The 21,476-nt window shown below is 37.4% G+C and overlaps 1 protein-coding gene across 4 annotated transcripts in view; it reads left to right on the forward strand.

Moving 5' to 3' along the window:
- RELN (reelin) overlaps positions 1 to 21,476 on the forward strand; it is a 527,812-nt gene that overhangs the window by 433,039 nt on the left and 73,297 nt on the right. For all 4 annotated transcript variants that reach the window (XM_021673084.2, XM_021673089.2, XM_064374717.1 and 1 more), the window contains exons 32-41: positions 680 to 838; positions 1,021 to 1,209; positions 1,887 to 2,160; positions 6,138 to 6,278; positions 6,385 to 6,562; positions 10,014 to 10,098; positions 10,921 to 11,103; positions 13,883 to 14,054; positions 14,155 to 14,257; positions 16,457 to 16,686. In XM_021673084.2, coding sequence (XP_021528759.2) covers positions 680 to 838; positions 1,021 to 1,209; positions 1,887 to 2,160; positions 6,138 to 6,278; positions 6,385 to 6,562; positions 10,014 to 10,098; positions 10,921 to 11,103; positions 13,883 to 14,054; positions 14,155 to 14,257; positions 16,457 to 16,686 — 1,714 coding nt within the window. The remainder of the gene's footprint in view (positions 1 to 679; positions 839 to 1,020; positions 1,210 to 1,886; positions 2,161 to 6,137; positions 6,279 to 6,384; positions 6,563 to 10,013; positions 10,099 to 10,920; positions 11,104 to 13,882; positions 14,055 to 14,154; positions 14,258 to 16,456; positions 16,687 to 21,476) is intronic.

The following is a 21,476-nucleotide window of genomic DNA, read 5'->3' on the forward strand; positions in this document are numbered from 1 at the left end:
ACTTTAATCTGCAGTTCCCTGGATCATATCACCCTAGTGACAGTGGAGGGACATGGATAGATGGGGCAAGAAAAGGGGAAAAGGTGACACTGAGAAATGAAAGTCAGACTAACGTTGGAGAGGCGTGAGTCTTTCTGCTTCGCCAGTTAATAATTTGGTTTCACTTAGGCTTCACTGACCAAGGTCTGACAAAGTGTAAAGTGCTGGTAAAAAGATCTTTCTGCCTAATGGAATTTCAGACCAGGCAGTGCGTACTGTCTAGTGCTTCAGGCAAAGAGCTACTTGATTTTTTGCCAGGGAGATTGAGATATTTCTTCTGAGTAAACAATAATGATATGAGACTTTGTAATGTTCAGAACAGAATCTAAAATTCAAATACATGATCTGGAGCGGGTTTTTATGTTCCCCTTACCAACTTACTCATCACTCAATTAAAGCTGAGTAGTCTTTATAAGAGCTTATGTATTTTTTCCTTCATTTCCTGGGAGTCACTGCATTAGAGACTGTCAAAAAATTGATGAGCCTTCGGGTCTACTAATTCATTCCTTGGAAGTTACACAAATGTGCCCTCATTCTAGAAGATGCAATTTGAGGTTGCTGCAGTCGCACCATTTAAGAAATACTATTCCTTCCCTCTAGGAAGGTATCCAAGTAACTGGATTTATATCTTTTAACTCAGGGCTTATTGTTCAGTATTCAAATGACAATGGGATACTCTGGCATTTGCTTCGAGAGTTGGACTTCATGTCCTTCCTGGACCCACAGATCATTTCCATTGACCTGCCACAGGAGGCAAAGACACCTGCAACGGCTTTTCGATGGTGGCAGCCACAACATGGTAACTTACTGCTCACTCCAACTTTCTGGTAGCTTTTAGGTCGTACAATATCCATACCCATTTTGCATTGTGTGTTTCTTAATTTGCTGTCAATTTCTAGACAACTTGATTTAAAATCACAAAGATATTCATATTGCTATGTAACAAACGTTCTCTAACCGCCTTTATTCATCTGATTGCAGGGAAGCATTCAGCCCAGTGGGCTTTGGATGACGTTCTTATAGGAATGAATGACAGCTCTCAAACTGGATTTCAAGACAAATTTGATGGCTCTTTAGATTTGCAAGCCAACTGGTATCGAATCCAAGGAGGTCAAGTTGATATTGACTGCCTCTCTATGGATACTGCTCTGATATTCACTGAAAACATAGGTATATATTATCACCAGATAAAGGGAGAATACTTGATTAACTAGAGAACTAAATTAACTAAAATTCAGGAGAAAACTTTCTAATGCAAAACTGAGCCATGCTGAGGGCGGCTCTCCGGGAAAAAAAGAAGTTTTATTGTCTTAAGATAACTTGGTGATACTAGTGACTTGGTTTTTGTTGGAACTGTCTTTTACAGAACATGAATGATATGAGTGACGTTTCTTAAAAGAAGAGCAAAAAAAAAATCTTTGAGAAGACATTCCTATGTTTCATAGCTTGTAGAGTTAAGATTCTATGTTTTAAAAAAAGATGTTTGAAGTGATAGATATCCTAATTACCCTAATTTGATCATTACATATTGTATAAATGTATCCAAATATCACATGTAAACCCCAAAATATTTACAACTGTAATATATCAGTACTTTAAATACACTATGTTTGCCCTTTCCAAGGTGGTAATGCTTTTCAAGTCAGCAGCCTTCCATATTTCCAAATCTATCATAACCAAATAAAAACAGAAAATATTAGAAGAAAATTCAAAGCACATAGGGGCACTAAAGATAAGCCATGATTTTTGTTTGCTATTGAAAATGTTTATTATAAGCATAAACACCAAATAAGAAAAGAGCACAACTGTATGCTACCATTAAACTTTTTTTTTTTTTTTTTTTTCAGGAAAACCTCGTTATGCTGAGACCTGGGATTTTCACGTGTCAGCATCTACCTTTTTGCAGTTTGAAATGAGCATGGGCTGTAGCAAGCCCTTCAGCAACTCCCACAGTGTACAGCTCCAGTATTCTCTGAACAATGGCAAGGACTGGCATCTTGTCACTGAAGAGTGTGTTCCTCCAACCATTGGCTGTCTGCACTACACGGAAAGTTCAATTTACACCTCAGAAAGATTCCAGAATTGGAAGCGGATCACTGTCTACCTTCCACTCTCCACCATGTGAGAATTGTCATTTGGCTACATGTCAGAACGTTGGGTGCCTGTCAGTTAATTTGAAAATAATTGTGATTCGACTTAGGGATTCTATTATTCTTTCTTGATAATTATGCATGGAAGTGCCAGGAAGAAAAAAAGTACAAGGTTCTTTGGGTTGCAAGTTTTAAATGTGGGTAGAGAGCACCAAAAGTTTTATGAGGCTGAACTTGTCTGGTTTTTTGCCAACATAAAGGCTCCCCACCAGATTTCGTTTTTAAACTTGTAAAAATAAGTCTCTGCCCATAAACCAGACTGATACTTATTCACAGTAAGCAGTATGGAAATTGCCACATGGAGGAGAGTACCCTTTTTTTTTTTTTCATCTCGATACCACAATATGAACAAAATGTTGCTTCCTTTGGATTGCACATACAGTTTTGCATCTGTCTTCCCCTCCCCGGCATTTCAGATCACATTCAAGAGTTGTACTGACTTACACAGGCTCCCACTTTTGTGGTGAAGCCATTTGGATCATTGGAGGATGTTTCTAGGAACTAACGGGTACTGTGGTAACCGCTTAGAGGCTGTACCTCCTGGGACTGCTTCCCCCAGGTCCCTGCCTCTCCCTTCCTGTGCTCTGTTCTGAATGGCAGGTTGTATTTCCCAGCCTCCTACAGCTGCTGTCAGATACTGACAAGAGAATGGAAGGGAGAAATAAAGGATAAATCAGGATATTCCTCCCCCTTCTTTCTGCCTCAAGTGCGTGTAGGCCAACTTCTGTGGCTCCAGCTCCCCTAGCTGGCCCTCCAAGTCACCCTGGTCCCTAGGCACCAGCAACAGCATTTCCTCCCTGTGTCCCTCCAGGGACATAGTACTCATAGTACATGGCTTCTTAACTTGCTGAACTCTGGTTTCCTTACTGCTTCTACTGACTTCTCTGCTCTACCACTTACTACACATCCAATTCCTTGCATTAATTTCTGTGTTAAGTATTTATAGTGGTTTCTGTTTTCCTGGTTCAAATCACGTACAACCAAGTGGCAAGGGAAAATTCATGAAGCCAACAGATTTTAGCATTTAGCCTAAAATAGTTTCCTATGACTGCCAAAGCTTTAAATAGTACTTACTTGTAGCTCATGTATTCATTTTTTTTAATTCAACAAACACTTACTGAATATCTACTGTGTTTTAAGCACTCTGATACTAAACGAATAAGCTGATGCCAGGATCCAAATATACTAAAGTCATACATCACTTAACGATGGTGATACATTCTGAGAAATGCATTGTTAGGCGATTTCATTGTTGTGTGAACATCATAGAGTGAACTTACATAAACCTTCATGGTTAGCCCATTACACATCTAGGCTGTATGATAGAGCCTATTGCTCCTCAGCTACAAAGCTATACAGCATGTTACTATACTAAATAGTGTAGGCAATTGTAACATAATTCTAAGTGTTTATATCTCTAAACATAGGAATGGTGCAATAAAAATACAATATAAAGGATTTTAAAATGGTACACCTGTATAGGGCACTTGCCATAAACAGAGCTTACAGGTCTGGAAGCTGCTCTGGGTGAGTCAGTGAGTGAATGGTGAGTGAATGTGAAGGCCTAGAACATTACTGTCCACTAGTGTAGACTTCAGAAACACTATGCACTTAGACTCCACCAAATGTCCAAAAGAGTATTTTTCTTTCTTCAATAATAAATTCACCTTACTATAACTTTTTATTTTGTAAAATTTTTCTAAAACTTTTGAACTCTTTCGTGATAACACTTAGCTTATTATACATAAGCACATTGTACAGGTGTACAAAACTGTTTTCTTTCTATCCTTATTCTATAAGCTTTTAATATTTTGAGAACTTTTTTTAACTTTTAAAACTTCATTCTTAGAAACTAAGACACAAAAACACACATTATTAGCCTTGGCATACACAAGGTCAGAATCATCAAGATGTCAGTTAGCAATAGGAATTTTTTTAGCTCCATTATAATCTTTTTTTTTTTAATTGCATTTTAGGTTTTGGGGTACATGTGAAGAACATGCAAGATTGTTGCATAGGTGCATACGTGGCAGTGTGATTTGCTGCCTTCCTCCCCTTCACCTATATCTGGCATTTCTCCCCATACTATCTCTCCCCAACTCCCCACCCCCCACTGTCCCTCCCCTATTTCCCCCCAACAGACCCCAGTGTGTAGTGCTCCCCTCCCTGTGTCCATTATAATCTTAAGGGACCACTGTCATATATGCAGTCCATCATTGACAGAAGCATCATTATGCAGCACATCACTGTATTTAATATAATAAATCTCTAAGCAGCTCTTTGTGCTAAAAGATGATAACAGAGGAAGTACTCAGAGTTATTATTGAAAGGCAGGAGGATACTATCTAACTCATTTTGGGAGAACTGGAGGGAGCTTTCTGAAGGAGTTGATGTCTCAGCTGACTCTGAGTAGTGCTTATCCAGGAGAAGAGGGGAGCGAGAGAGCATTTGTGCTGGCATAAGCCAAAACAAAATCCAGAAGGCTAGAAAAAAACATGAATGGATGGGGAAATTCAAGGGTTCAGTGTTGCCAGAATATAATTGCGAGGTAAGAAGCAAGGGGTCTGGAGCCAGGAAAGAGAGAAGACAATGGAGGCGCCATGTATGTCATCCCAAGTAGTTTGGTCTGAACGGTGCATGTGTGTGGGAACCACTGACGGGTGTTAAACAGTGGTGCTGTGATTAGATTTCCATGCCAAAGCTCCATGCTGACAGCTGTGTCACATCAAATTTGTGCAGGGGAAACAATACTACTTAGAATCGTGCTACTGAAATTCTAACTTCAAGTAGACCATGTTCCACATTCCACATGACAGACTAATAAACTTCTATGCAAACTGTTCCTAAGTGAGGGGCTATTACTGTTGTTTGGTGGCTGCTTCTATTTCTGGATAAAGCAGTCTTGTGACCCGATATACTCCAAATATAGATTGCAAATAAATAGAAAATATGAGAATGCATCACATCATTCTAGACCTCAGCCTTACAGAGCCAGAACCTCGAGAACCAAATACAGTGCAGAAGTATCAAGGGCTTCCATTTACTCTCAGAAACCATTCTGGGACAGTAGAATAGAGGTCTCACTGCCAGAACTTTGTAAGATTCCAACTTTTCCTCATGTTTATCACCTTCAATCCCTCCCAGTACTAAATAGCAATAAAAGTCTGAAAGCATTCCATGGTGTATATGTGCCACATTTTCTTTATCCAGTCTATCATTGATGGGCATTTGGGTTGGTTCCAAGTCTTTGCTATTGTAAACTATGCAGTGGTAAAAAAGGATGAGTCATGTCCTTTGCAGGGACATGGATGAAGCTGGAAACCATCATTCTCAGCAAATTAACACAGGAACAGAAAACCAAACACCACATGTTCTCACTCATAAGTGGGAGTTGAACAATGAGAACACATGGACACAGGGGAGGGGAACATCACACACCAGGGCCTGTTTGGGAGTACGGGTTAGGGGAGGGATAGAATTAGGAGAAATAATATAGATGACAGGTTGATGGATGCAACAAACCACTGTGGCACATATATACCTATGGAACAAAACTGCACGTTCTGCACATATATCCCAGAACTTAAAGTATAATAAAAAAAGAAAATGCAAAATAATAACAAGAGCAAAAACAAGAAGAGTCTGAAAGCAAAAACTAAAATTCTGCATGTATTTCAAAAAAAATAAATGGATAGTTCAAAATAACTTTTCCATCTCACACATGTGTTTGTAGAATCTTATATGAAAAAATAGAATGTTTTCTACCCTCCTATTTATGGGTCCAGAGAAAACAGCATTTCCTACTACTTAGTAGGAAAATAAAGTGCATCAAGGAAGAGAGAACTGGACTCTGGAGGAAGTGACTTTAAAGAGAAAGGGGAATTAATATAAATATCCTTGTGCTTTCAAGGTTGCTTGTCAAACCAATGGTGTGTTTTCTTTGGTTAGTTCTCCTAGGACCCGGTTCAGATGGATTCAGGCCAACTACACTGTGGGGGCTGATTCCTGGGCGATTGATAATGTTATACTGGCCTCAGGGTGCCCTTGGATGTGCTCAGGACGAGGGATTTGTGATGCTGGACGCTGTGTGTAAGTTAATAAAACCGGCAGTTTCTTTCTTTGCAATGCCAAAATAAAAATGGCTTGTTGAACTCATGACAAATAATGTCGTTTCTCCACTCCTTCTTTTTCTTAGGTGTGACCGGGGCTTTGGTGGACCCTATTGTGTTCCTGTTGTTCCTCTGCCCTCGATTCTTAAAGACGATTTCAATGGGAACTTACATCCTGACCTTTGGCCTGAAGTATATGGTGCAGAGAGGGGGAATCTGAATGGTGAAACTATCAAATCTGGAACATCTCTCATTTTTAAAGGGGTCAGATGAGATTTTCCTTCCTAACATCACTACCAATATTTTCTTCTTCAGTCACTGCTCAACACAAATGTATTTCTGAATCTCTTCAAATGACATAATATTTAATACATAGTTACTGACTTTTCGTCCAAACCATGTTTCCTCTTCTGAGTGCAGTCATTTTTTCATGATCACTTGTATATAAAATTTTTCCTCTGATATGGAGATCAGTCTGTCCTTACTTTCTGCTGGAATTATATACATAAATTTATATGTATATAGTTTTTGGAATGTAGATTTCCATAATCTAACATTTTATGTTACTAAATATTATTTAACTTGGATTATTTTCTAAATGACTAGATGAAAGGTCTTTAGTTTTACTTTTCTTTTTTTTCTGCCAATAGAACCATTTGGTGACTTTAAGAAAACCAAATATTTAAGTGAAGTAAAATAGCATTCTCAAACATTGTTAGTATCTTTTTGCATTTCAGCCTAGATGTCTGGTTAGAGAGATGTTAAGCAATTGTGTGAAACTCTGTGCGAAGCTGGCACATCTCCGTATGTGAATACATGCCACATCCCATCTCTCTCAGCATGGGGAAATTGACTAATCTAGGTGTGCAAATGAAATCTTTGACAAAAATCTGCATGGGTTTCTATACAACCCTAATGATTAACATCTAACACCTAGAAAATTAGATACCCTGGAACTTTTTCAATTATAGTTAATAGATGCTAGTTATCATCCTTGTTTGAATCCAAATTTTTCTCAAGTTTTGGATGAGAAAGAAGAAAATGCACAGGGCCTGAGAGAGATGTACAAGTCCCTGAGAGTTTTGAGGGACTGGAGAAATTGAAGTAGAACATTTCAGAGTGGAAACTCCTGATTTGGGAGTTTTTGTTTTGTTTTGTCTTATCTAAGACATTAGTTCTCATTACCACTAGCTCACACCTGACCCATTTGAAGCATTTGACAGGACTAAAAAGCAGAAGTCCTATAACTTTTTATGATTGAAAGATCTTTATCTGATAATTTTTAAGCAGTAGAATTAACCTGGTCTTTTGATCCTATAAACGAGAAAGATGCATAGTGTTTTATATTTTCCCTTTAGCCATCCAAATGCAAGAGCAGCCAAGCATTATATGTGTTAGACATATTATCTATCAGCTCTGCAAGATGTAGAGAGGACTCAGCATGTGCCATTCGGTAGGTTGCAGTTTGACCTAGAAAGGCATTCTTTCGTGAAAAAGGAAATGATAGTCTCTTTTTAATGTTTATAGATTCAGGAATACTATCCACTATTAAAATAGCTTGTTCATTACCAAAGAATTTCTCACATTTACACAAATGGATCACTGAACCTGAAAAAAGATGAGAAAAGAAACATATCTGTGTGAACTAGAATATATGTGGCAGCAGGGTTTGACAGTTTTCCTGTATAATACCAATATCAAATGCTAACCTATAAACAAATATTACAAATATAAAAGAAAGATACTTTCAGATTACAGATCGTGACTGCTTTCAACAAAATTGCTCCTACAAAATGCAGTGTAAAATAGAACCTTTTATGAGTGGCTTGTATTGACCCATGGGAACAATTTTATAGTTGTATTCCATAATCAAGGGAAAAGAGTAATCATATTTCTATATTTTGATGTTACCAAGAGATATTTATTAGCTGAATCTCTCAACTATCTACCTCAAAGCTTTTTCATTACAACCTGAAGAAGGGACCTTTCCTCTCAACCTCAGCTTCCACATGGCATTTAGCTGTAAAAGAATGCAATACTTAGCCAGGCACAGTGGTGCACATCTGTAGTCCCAGCTACAGTCAGGACTGAGGTGGGAGGATCATTTGAGGCCAGGAGTTTGAGACTCTAGTGAGCTATGATTATGTTTATATATAGCCACTGGGCAACAGAGCAAGACTCTGTCTCTCAAAAAAAAATCCAAGACTTTACGCAAGTGTGTAAGGAAAAGGGTAGACATTAAGACAGGAAGAAGCTAAGAAGACACATGGGTTAGGTATCGTGGACTGAGCAGAGCAGTGAATCACTAGGCATAAAAGAAAAAACTAAGACTGGAAATATAAGGCTTTTACATGGCAATCTGTCCTAGAAGTATGAATCTATGCTTTGTGAAGTTATGAGATGAGAATAAATGCAGTTGTATTTCCATTACAATATGAAGTAATTCTCAGATTCTACATTTGGCATTATCTGGATTTTGTTTCTCCCCAAGCCAAAAGATAGTTTAATAAACAAAACACTGGTATCTTCTAAAGGATAGACATTTTACAATCTGACATATCTGGATTCAAATCCTACCATCACCACTTATAAACTATGTAATCTTGAGATAGTTACTTTCCCTTGCTGAGTTTTAGTTTTCTCATCTGCAACATGAGAATAACATTTTTCTCTTAGTAGTGCTAGGTGCTTTAAATGTGTAAAATGTCTATCTTATCACCCAGCATGTATAAGCACTCAATATATGGTTGCTATTGTGGAATCTGCTTAAATTTTTTTCAGCTATTGAGGAATGTAATCTATAATATATATGGTGAAGAAGAGGCAAAATGTGCTCTTTTAGCTAAAATTACATTTGGCATTTGTTAGTTGATGAGAAATGAGTTGACAATGTCCACTTATTATCACACAGCCATACGTCCCTGAAGAGTTACTTCTTTCAGAAGTTGCAGCTGAAAAACTAAAAGATCTGTTTGGACCTTAGGCTATTTGCATAGTGAAATTCTGTTTTACTGGCTGTCACTTCAGTCCTATGTATCCCATGAAGAAAAGAACCTTTCGAGCTGTCAATCCTAAGCAACCAGAAATAGTTAAATTAGCAGAAAAAATTACTAAAGCTAATGTGATCTCGTTCCTTGTTCATTGACTTCTCTGCATGAATGCTTACAGCCTGAGCATCGGGACTTGCCTTAGTTATGCCTTATTTAACTTAATCAACCGGGGGATGTTGTTGTCAGCCTGAATGAGAGCCCCTGGGGCTGTCGGAGTGAGCAAAGTAGTACTAAGTTTCTAAGACTCCTTGGAACCCTGAGAAAGTTACCTATTATTTCCCATCTTCCAGTGGGAACACTTGGCACATTTCCATCTACTTCCTCATTACTCCTCTCATAACATGCTGTGATCAAAGGAGGCCATTTTTTAAAAGGCCTGTAAATATATAATGCTATCATTTTTGTACCGCTTTTTAGAAGAGTCACAGGAAAGTATGATTTAGAGTTGAGGCAATGAAACTGTGTCATTCAGGCACAGGATATGAAGGCCATTAAGAGAGGGGAAACAAAGATCATCCCATTTTTCCTTTTTAACTGGACAAAATTTGCTTCTTGATCATTACATGTATTTATTACTTAGCTAATGCAAGTTAAGTGTATAAAATCAAGGGATACAATTTTGCAAGTGAAAAAAAGTTGCTTACTTTATATGTTTTCATTTTCAGGAAGGACTAAGGATGCTTATTTCAAGAGATCTAGATTGTGCAAATACAATGTATGTCCAGTTTTCACTTAGATTTATAGCAAAAGGTAAGCCATTTCTATGAGTATGAATTTATTATTTTCCTTCAAGAGAATTCTCCCCTGTACAATTCCTCTTCCACAAAGAAATCACAGATTTAAGGCCTGTAAGTTTTGTTATCTAAAAGAGCTAACATAAATTAGTATAGATAAATGTTTATAAATGTTCTCCTTCAATGTTAGTTTATCTTAATATAAGAGCAAGAAAACTACTGATTTTAAATAATTTCATATAGCTGTAATCAGATTAGTTCTATGGTAGTTAAATTTATCATGTCCCTGAGTCTTTCCACCACTACTTTCTAACTAAAAGAATTTTAAATTTTGAAATGTTTAACTTATGAAAATTTTGGACTTTCTCTTACAGATGTGGATCCCAAAAAACATCTATTCTTAGTCATTCTGACTTTTCATATTAACTAAATAATTTTCTTGAACAAATTTATTGTGGATATAATATATATTCAAGTAGTTTTTCTGTTTGTATCCTGAGATTTAAATGTTTGACCCTTCGTAAAATTGTGATGACTGTAGAATCAAAATGTTTTGATGTAATGTTTCCTAAATACAGAAAGAGGCATGTGCATAACTGAGAGAGAAAGGTAGGTATTCTTGTGTGTAAATCCAATATTTGGTATGTATTTCGAGGTATATTTATACAGAAAGCCCAACCTGTCATCACCTTAAGTTGCTTCTGGAGCATTTGGACTATAAAGCCTCTGTATAAACATAAGTTCACTTACGCATTGATGCCTAAAGATTCAGTTCAGAGCACACCATTTCCCCGGTTTTATCACAGTATGTTTTATCCCTGTGTTATCTTCTTCCTAGGTACCCCAGAGAGATCTCACTCTATTCTATTACAATTCTCCATCAATGGAGGAATCACTTGGCACCTGATGGATGAATTTTACTTTCCTCAAACAACTAATATACTTTTCATTAATGTTCCCTTGCCATACACTGCCCAAACCAATGCTACAAGATTCAGACTCTGGCAACCTTATAATAACGGTAAAAATGCATAAATGTGATCAAAACTGACAGTGGCATGTTTACACATTTGTTTCTAATATGTGGAAGAAGTGTTTGTCAACTGAGCGGCTTAGCTGTCCACAGCACACACATTTTACATGCTTCGCTTTTCACCAGTGTATTAGTCCATTTTCACACTGCTGATAAAGATATACCCGAGACTGGGAAGAAAAAGGGGTTTAATTGGACTTACAGTTCCACATGGATGGGGAGGCCTCAGTATCATGGTGGGAGGCAAAAGGCACATCTTACATGGCAGCAGCAAGAGAAAATGAGGAAGATGTAAAAGCGGAAACCCCCGATAAACCCATCAGATCTCATGAGACTTACTCACTACCACAAGAACAGTGTGGGGGAAATTGCTCTCATGATTCAGATTATCTCCCACCTGGTCCCTCCTGCAACACCTGGGAATTATGGGAGTATAATTCAAGATGAGATTTGGATGAGGACACAGAGCCAAACTATATCAACAAGTCTCGATAAACATTTAAATATTTAACATACATATGTATATTTAATCTCTTCATATTGACTAGTAGGTTCTCCTGTTAATGTAAATATAGCTGAATTCTGTCACAGAACTAAAGGTTTTTTAAAATAATCCAGAAAAATAATCCAGTTTTTAAAAAATTATCATTAGGCACTCATCAATTATAAGGACATTGTTGTTGCATTTATTTGAGAATACATAGTTCTTCTGAGTGAGGTGTTTCTTTAGTGAACTAGAGCAACACTACAGCAAAATGCCATGACAAAGTGAGAGGGACTTAGACCAAGCAGATAGTGCCATAGATAAAATATTCTTATCACATACACTTGCTTCAGTGATAAGTTAAAGTGAATGTATAATTTAATAGCGTTTCAAATGGTTACAGAAAATGATTCTACAAATTGGTAATGTTTTATTGCTTCCTATATTTCTATTAACTGCTGATTATAAAGGACCAGACTTTACCAAGTCATGCATATAAGCACCTAAATAAGCGTGGAGATGCCACATTAAGCAGCAGATTCTTTGCAAAGGTAACACAAAAATGGAAAAGGCAAAGGTTCTTCCATCTCTAAAATTTAACCTATTTCCTTAACAATTAATAGGTTAAAAGTAAAACATAAAAATTTTAACTCATTGTGAAACAGATATGTATACATACATCCTATCACTGAATAAAGGTCCAAAAAAGAAATGTGCCAGGCACGGTGGCTCACAACTGTAATCCCAGCACTTTGAGAGGCCGAGGCAGGTGGATCACCTGAGGTCAGGAGATCAAGAGCAGCCTGGCCAACATGGTGAAACCCCATCTGTACAAAAATACAAAAAATTAGCTGGGCATGGTGGCACACACCTGTAATCTCAGCTACTCAGGAGACTGAGGCAGAAAAGTCACTTGAACCTGGGAGACAGAGGTTGGAGTGAGCCAAGATCGAGACACTGTACTCCAGCCTGGGTGAGAGAGGGATTGCTGTCTTCTTACTACGTTTGGAATGCTTACCTAATTTTTTTTTTATTGATTCCACCAACCACTTTCCAAACAAGAAAAGGAAAGGATGCTACTAGAATTAGAACACTGATAGGATTAGAGATAAAGACCTGTGATTTCATTCAAAGCATCAGGTTTTTCTACAGGCTCCTGTTTACAGATCCTTTTTTATATTTTGTAAGAATTGTACTAAAGTAGAAATCAGCGAAGAAGCAACCTAAGGAATCTTGATGTTCCTACTTGGCATGGACTTACCACCTTGTTTCAAGGTCAATCCAAACAGTGCTTTACAAAAGCAGCCTGGCTTTTGCCATTCTTACCTACTCTTACATTTCTTAAACACCTGGTCAAATCACTGACTCAAATCCTATAGCAGTATAAAGAGTGATTTCCCTAGTTTCCTATATATTCCCATGGTATAGAAGGCTTGAAAAACTTGGAGTATTATTGATTATGGAATATTTTTCTTCTGTGTTAAATAAACAAATAAATACAGTTATGTATCAGGGCATTCTTTTAATGGCCATAGTCCTTCAGCCTGACTGAAGTATGTTGCTAAGTCACAGGTTGACCCTAAAATGTCGTGAATTGCTCCTTGAATAGACTGGTTAGTGTATCTTGGTTCTAAGTCCACTAACAGACCACCTAGTCTCACAAATTGCATGTCTCACAGATTCCCATAAACCACTAAAACAATGCTCAAAACCCACTCTTGCCAGGGGAGGGTTCATAGCACTGCTATTATTGGAAGGACAGCATGTTTTCACATTCATTATTTACAAAGCATTGTTACAGTTTCTTGATATTAGCAAGGCAGTTCTGTGCTATATCAATTTAATATGGTTGCAAGCTTAATTTTTTCCCTTTTTTTTTTTTTTGCGACAGCATCTTGCTCTGTTGCCCAGGAGGAGTGCAATGACGTAATCTTAGCTCACTGCAACCTCTACCTCCTGGGCTCAAGCCGTTCTTACACGTCAGCCTCCTGAGTGCCTCCTGAGTATCTGGGACTACAGACACGCACCTGTAGTCTCCTGAGTAGCTGGGACAACAGGCATGTGCATACACACCTGGCTAATTTTTTATTTTTTGTAGAGATGGGGTTTTACTATGTGGCCCAGGCTGGGCTTGAACTTCTGGGCTCAAACAGTCCTCCTGTCGAAGACATATGTTTAACCTATCATTACTAGTTGCTTTTGTCTTTTACTTTTTTTAATGAGCAAAAGTGTTCATTTTATTTTCATCACTGGAAAAACGTGCTTTATCCAAAAATGCCTTAGGTAAGAAAGAAGAAATCTGGATTGTTGATGACTTCATTATTGATGGAAACAATTTAAACAACCCTGTGATGCTCCTGGATACATTTGACTTTGGGCCCAAAGAAGACAATTGGTTTTTCTATCCTGGTGGTAACATTGGCCTTTATTGTCCATATTCTTCAAAGGGGGCACCGTAAGTATTTAATTAAGTATCTAAAAATAAAACCACTGCCGTATACAAATCATGAAGAAATTTGCCTAAATGGATTCCTGGTTGTTTTCCGGTATAACAGTGAAGAAGATTCAGCTATGGTGTTTGTTTCAAATGAAGTTGGCGAGCACTCCATTATTACCCGTGACCTAAATGTGAATGAGAACACCATCATACAATTTGAGGTACTTGACTTTGTTCTATAATAGATGCTTTAAATTTTATCTTGAACAAAACCTAGGGAAGAGGGGGAAATCTCAGATAATTTCATGCATTATAACCTCCCATTTTTGTGCAAGGATCTAAGAGGTTTGGCATCATAATTTACTTTTATTAACAGAACCAATTGTCATACTAAGCTTTATTTGTGAATTTTTATCCTTTATTTATGACATAGTTTCCCCACCTGCTACAGTGGGAGGTTGAAATTAATTATTTTAAACATTATAAAAATGAAAAGCCTCATACTATTGTTATATTTCCACACTTTTTATGTGAAACTTAAAATTTCTTAGGGACTAGGTCAGTGTAACTATAGTCTATGCCATGCCAGCATATTTATATAATATTTATTATAATGTTATTACTTTTACAGATAATACTACACTGTTTTATAATTTCAAATATATTTGCTCTGTATACTTTATTAATATTTATGCTCTTTATATTTGTCAAGAGAGCAAATTAATAATTAACTTAAAAATATTTACATATTTCAAAAACTTAGATAAAATCATCAGAACCAAAGATACATTATACCAGTGTTTTAGAGCATTAACTTTCAGAATTTTTTTTCATAGCTGATAAAAGATAACATCTTTAGCCCGTTTAAGAGTTCTCTTCTCGGCCGGGCGCGGTGGCTCACGCCTGTAATCCCAGCACTTTGGGAGGCCGAGGCGGGTGGATCACGAGGTCAAGAGATCGAGACCATCCTGGTCAACATGGTGAAACCCCGTCTCTACTAAAAATACAAAAAATTAGCTGGGCATGGTGGCGCGTGCCTGTAATCCCAGCTACTCAGGAGGCTGAGGCAGGAGAATTGCCTGAACCCAGGAGGCGGAGGTTGCGGTGAGCCGAGATAGCGCCATTGCACTCCAGCCTGGGTAACAAAAGCGAAACTCCGTCTCAAAAAAAAAAAAAAAAAAAAAAAAAAAAGAGTTCTCTTCTCTAAAGAATTCAGATAGAAACAAGTGCCAATAGTTGAAAAGTTTATCAAATGTTAATAGTTTACTCATCAGAAGGTAAAAGGTATGTAAGTTCACATATATACACACACATAATATGTATAGTGTATATTTATTGATATATAACTATAAATATATATGGTTATATGTAACTATATAGATCAATAACTGGTTGCTATGCTTTGATGGCATGATAGTAAGAAAATGTTAATCTCAATTGGAAAGGGGAAATTTTTAATGCAAAGAGTTGCATACATTTATTTAATTTATTTTAAAGCACTTGAAAGCATGGAAAAAAGAATGGAGTGGTTGTTTCCCTAACGGTTAAAAAGGTCTTTACATAGAGACAGAGTACACTGGTGGTTACCAGGGCAGGGAGGGGAAGTACAGGGGAAGAAGTAGGTCAGAGGAGACAACTTGCAGTTGTGTAGGATGAATATAAGTCTAGAGATCCAAGGTACAGCATGAAGACCATAGTTAATAATGTAATACTGTATTCTGAAAATGTGTTAAGAGAATAGATTTTAGGTGCTCTTAACACACACACACACACACACACACATACACACACGGTAACTATGGAAGGTGATAGATAGATTAATTTACTTGGCTGTAATAATTACTTCACTCTGTGTATTATATCAAAACAGTTTGTGTATACCTTAAGTGTATATAATTTTAAAAAGGTGTTTCCCTGTGCCAGGGAAATGATGACAATGATTGTATCCTCTTTGGGTATCGAATATGTGTTGAAGATTCATGTGTAAAACTCTTGGGATTATTTGGAAGGTATCATAAGAAGGAAAATAGAAGATATCCTACCAAGTAGGTGGTGGGGGAACCTAACAGTTAGAATTAGAGAAACAGTCTTTTCACCATGATTTTCCTGGCTTGGCTAGGAAAATGGGCCAACGGTAAAATTTGGAACTGTCCCAGCCTCTGCCTTACCCGCTTCCTGAGTTTTATAAAATGAAGGGAAATAAATTTTTCATGAGGCCCTTTGAGGTTCTTTATGAAAAATTGTAATTTAAAGGTAATATACAATATTACTCATTTAGGCAAAACATAATTTTATAGTGTTAAATATTTCAGCAAGACAGTTCCCAGGAAAATGGACCCTAGAAAATAATGAAGTGGTGAATCATTTCAAGGCTTGTTGCTCTGAGGTAATTTTTATCACTTTTTTTCTTCATCCTTAAGATCAATGTTGGCTGCTCGACTGATAGCTCATCCACGGATCCGGTGAGACTGGAATTTTCAAGAGACTTTGGGGCAACCTGGCACCTGCTGCTGCCCCTCTGCTACCACAGCAGCAGCCACGTCAGCTCTTTATGTTCCACTGAGCACCACCCCAGCAGCACCTACTACGCGGGAACCATGCAGGGCTGGAGGAGGGAGGTCGTGCACTTCGGGAAGCTGCACCTTTGTGGGTGAGGACCCGCTGCTTGACGCCACATTTATTTCTCATTTGACAGTTTATTCCTGAAGTCGTCATTCACTTGGCACTTTATCATGGAGAAATTTCCACCTGACATTTCTTCTTCAGTTCTCACATGAAGCAGATCAGTGGATATTTAAAACGTAGGACACTGAGCTGACATAGCTACTAATTTCTAGATTGGGGGTAGATTTTAACAGCACACAATGTCTCTTAGATCAGTAGAAAGCCACAAAAAAAAGGTTTTCCCCTAATGTTGTGATGTTCCTCCTGCCTGCTCCACCTCACAATATAAATGCAGTTGGAATTTTATGACTTTCAAACATCTACCTATGTCTCTTATGTAGGGAGAGTGCACGTAGGGAGGATAGAAGCCCACAGAATATTCCTAGTGTCTCATTAAAAAAAAGTGGTGAACACATTGCCCCCAGGAATCTCTACTTTTCCAACCCATCTCAGCATTCTTGTTAAATATGTTTGACTCTTCTGCTGAAAAGTGACTTGGAGATAAAGGACTTCACCCCTCATAGAAATGAAATCTAAAGTATATTTCAAAAACTAAAACTAATAATAAAAGTGAACAAAGAGTCCAGGAAGTCAACAAAGCAGTTGCTTCCAAATTTCTGTCTTTTCTCTCAGAATAAAGAATGTTTTCTTTCAGAGTGTGTCAAAAAAAGAAGAAAGTACTAATATCATACTTTCAAGATGGAAATAGATTTATATTCCTGATGTGAAAATGAGCCTAATTAGAAGTCTTGAGTCTTCAAACAAGACTACTAATACCTAGTACTTTCCCAAAAGGGTGAAAGTGAATTTTTTAAAGTCTGCATCTCTTTGAACATAAATCTATCCACTCCTCATCATATCATCATCATAGCTTTTATAATTTGATTGCTAAGGACTTTAATATTTTGGGTTGTTGACTATATCATTTACTAATCCTTGTGACTGTGCCAGGATATTATTCTAATAGGAAATCCAACTTCTTTTGAAAAATAAGCATTACTAAGCAAAATGTCCTTAAAGTTCTTTAGAACTGATAGCCAGAGGAGGCAAAGAGTGTCTCTGGAGAGCATAGGAATAGATTGAGCTGAAGATACAGCCAGCACGACTAGAAAGCTACCACTGGTTGTGGGGAACTTATCTTTAGAGGAATCTGGCCAGGAAAAATAACCCAGGACAAACTTTTTGTTCAAAATGGTTGTATTGTTTAAGAACATATGTTGCAAGAAATATAAAGAGGCTTACCAAAAAGGTGAAAGAACTTACTGGAAAGGTACTGGGGAATTGCATGGACTTCACTCAGAAAGTGTGGGGAACTCAGCAACAAAAGTTTATGCTCCTTGTTTTTATTGTGCTCATGTTAACATCACTTGGCTTTCATGAAATGAAAACCAGAGCTTTCATTTTCTGGTACTCTTCATTCCAAATTTCCAAATCTTAACCTATCAGCTGTAGCCTGAACACCAAGCGTTCCAAGAGAAGCATAGCTGTCGGAAGACCATGCCTATGAGCCGGACAGGCAAGGGGAAAGGCCTAGATAGCTTGGGCACTGCTATGGTCTGAATTTTTGTTGAAATTCACATGTCTCAATTCATTTCCCTGAAGGCAATGGAATAAGGAGATGGGGCATTTTAGGGGATGATTAGTTCATGAAAGTGGAGCTCTCATGTTTGGCATCAGTGCCTGTATTAAAGAGACCCCAGTGGACTGCCTTGCCACTTCTACCATGTGAGGACCCAGCAGGAAGGTACCATGTATAAGCCACAAAGTGAGCCCTCACCAGACACTGATGTGCTGGCTCCTTAATCTTGGACTTTCCAGCGTCCAGAAGTGTGAGAAATAAATTTCTGTTGTTTATAAGCCACCTAATTAATGGTATTTTGTTATAGCAGCCTGAATGGAGTAAGACAGCCTTCTAGATACAGAGCAGTCCACCGAACTCTGTCATGGTATTATGGAGAAACACTAGGTTTTCTGTTTAATGGACCACTAATTTCCTCCAACTGTCCAGCTAAGAGTTAGTTTAAATAGAAAACTACCCCAAAGATAGATTGTAGGTTATTATTTTAGATTGTTTTGCCAACTGAGACTTGCTTCATCAAGCTCCCATGTGGAGATAATCCCATCTAAAGGTATATGAAATAAGATCACAAAGATCTGCCAGTCAGAGGCAGAGTGAAGATGGCCATGTCCATGTCAGGAGAGTGCCCCAGTGTCATGGAGACCATCTCACTCAGCACTGGTAATGCCCACTGTGCTTGCTGCCACATAAGGCATGACAATATAATTTGGAAATCTGAACAAGAGAAATGCAGACATCTATATTTTTACCCACTGGTACAAAACTACTTACAAAACACAATACTATCATAGTGAACAGAACCTAAACTGTCATATTATTTGTATCCCATGTCATTTTTATTTCTATGAAAGAAAAGTAGATGTATCAAGGAAGCATGCATGCCTCTTCTCAGAATGGCATAAAGCCACCTTTCAAACTGCCTTCAACCATTTCTGTGAAGAGAAAAATTTGCCTTAAGGGTATTGTCTGGTCCTTGTTTCAGGAAAAGAATTAACACTCTTCTTAAAAACCCATGCAGGCATGAATTGCTGGAAGGCAAAAGTTAAATTTTCTCCAACTCAGTGAACCATCCCTTGGTTGGTATTCAACATGGTACATAATAATGGCACAAGGTCTGGATGCTTTAAAAAGAAATACAAAATCCATGTTTAAATTACTCTTTTCCATCCATTTGTTGGACACTACATACACACAAAAAAAGTGTATTTAATGTTCTCAGGTGCAAAATAGTCAAATTTTGTTGCCTCTACATATATAGTCCATTTATATTCAAAGAATAACTATGAGCTTCCATCTAATTTTATTCACATCACCTTTGCGTCGTTTTAGAGTCCTTTTGACTTTAAAACTTCCTAATTGTTTTTGCTTTATGCAGTTTCATAATGAGTCCACCAAAACCCCTGTTTAGTGAAAGCAATGTTGTGTGCTTGAAATTTTAAGTTTATGTTTAAAAAACAGATCCTTTTGAATACGACTGGCTTAGGAGAACAGATGCTGACATTCACCAAGAGGGTGGCAGTGAGAAATTTTCAAAATAAGATTTCAGTGGAAGGAAACCACAGTGAAACCAGACCCTTCAGCCTGTTTATCATAGCGCTTGCAGTTTCTGTATCAAGGCAGGTGAACAATAATAAATATCCAACTAAGGTGGTTCATTTGTATTCAGAACATTTGAATAAATAAGATGTTCAAAAAAATCCTTGTAGGTTTTTGTTCAAAGGAAAACTCCAGCCATTTCCCTCAGCTCAGCAGTCTGAAAGTTCAAAAGGTAAGAAGCGCTTCTTGCCGAGACGAAACTCTGACAAGTATTTGAACATAAAGTTTAATTATGGACTGGCATTTTGGGGGCAGCTTAATATAGTTGGAGTTTGGGACTGGGTGCAGTGGCTCACACCTGTAATCCCAGCATTTTGAGAGGCCAAGGAGGGCGGATCGCTTGAGGTCAGGAGTTTGAGAACAGCCTGGCCAACGTGGTGAAACCCCACCTGTACTAAAAATACAAAAATTAGCCAGGTGTGGTGGTGGGCGCCTGTAATCTCAGCTACTCGGGAGACTGATGCAGGAGAATTGCTTGAACCCAGAGGCAGAGGTTACAGTAAGCTGAAATCGTACCACTGCACTTCAGTCTGGGTAACAAAGCAAAATGGAACAATGAAATTAGGATTAAATATATGTAGGAACTGTGCTCCATCTGCTTTACTATCCACTAAATTTCAGAAGTCTAACAAATTTATTTTTCTCCCACCACCCATCCTCAACTCTAGTATTTTAACTTCTGATTTCTGCTTTTCAAACAGAAAACTATTTAGAATTTAGTTTCTATGATAATTGAAACTTGGGAAGAGTCACAGGGCACAAAAATAAGTGCACATGTCATCTCTGTGTCCTGCCTCTCTAAAATAAATTTATCTTCTTTGAACTGGGTTTTATACATGATAAAATACATTGAAATATTTCTGGATAGCTACCTAAATGTGTAGATTATTTCTTGGGAGCTAATTTATCAGCAACATGATAGGACAATTCAAAAGGAAAATTATTTTTGACTTAAAAATAAGAAATAAAAGACATCTAACTAAAAATACATCAGATTGCCACTTTTTCTCTTAAAAATAATATTTTTATGCTCTCTGTTTCTGATTAGATAAAAACCTTAGTTTGGCTCCTAAGGACTTTTACAACAAATTACATACAACAAACATTTACTGAGCATCTACTATGTGTGAACACTATATGGGTGCCTTAAAAAGGTACAAAAAAAGAAAGTGACATGGAGATTGGCCTCTACGAGGTCACAGCCTATAGAGGAAATAGACACACTTTTAAATAACTCCAGCTGTGATAACTATAATAATGGAAATTCAATCAAAATTATGGAAGAGAAAGTCAGAGAGAAAAATTTAAAAGATTAGTCATTTACCATGAGGTCTAGCAATTTCACTACCGTTCTACCCAAAAGAATTTAAAATATATTCAAGCAATTACCTGTACACAAATATGCATAGCATCACTATTCACAATAGCCAAAAAATGGAAACAACCAAATGTTCATCAACTAATGAATGGGTAATTAAAGCTAGTATATCCATACAATGGAATATTGTTCAGTCATAAAAGGCATGAAATTCTGATATTTGCTACACCATGAATCAACCTTGAAAACATTATGCTAAGTGAATGAACCCAGACACAAAAGG

This window comes from Aotus nancymaae, unplaced genomic scaffold (genome assembly GCF_030222135.1).
Source record: "Aotus nancymaae isolate 86718 unplaced genomic scaffold, 86718_ANA_hifiasm-v0.15.2.pri h1tg000002l, whole genome shotgun sequence".
Taxonomy (NCBI): domain Eukaryota; kingdom Metazoa; phylum Chordata; class Mammalia; order Primates; family Aotidae; genus Aotus; species Aotus nancymaae.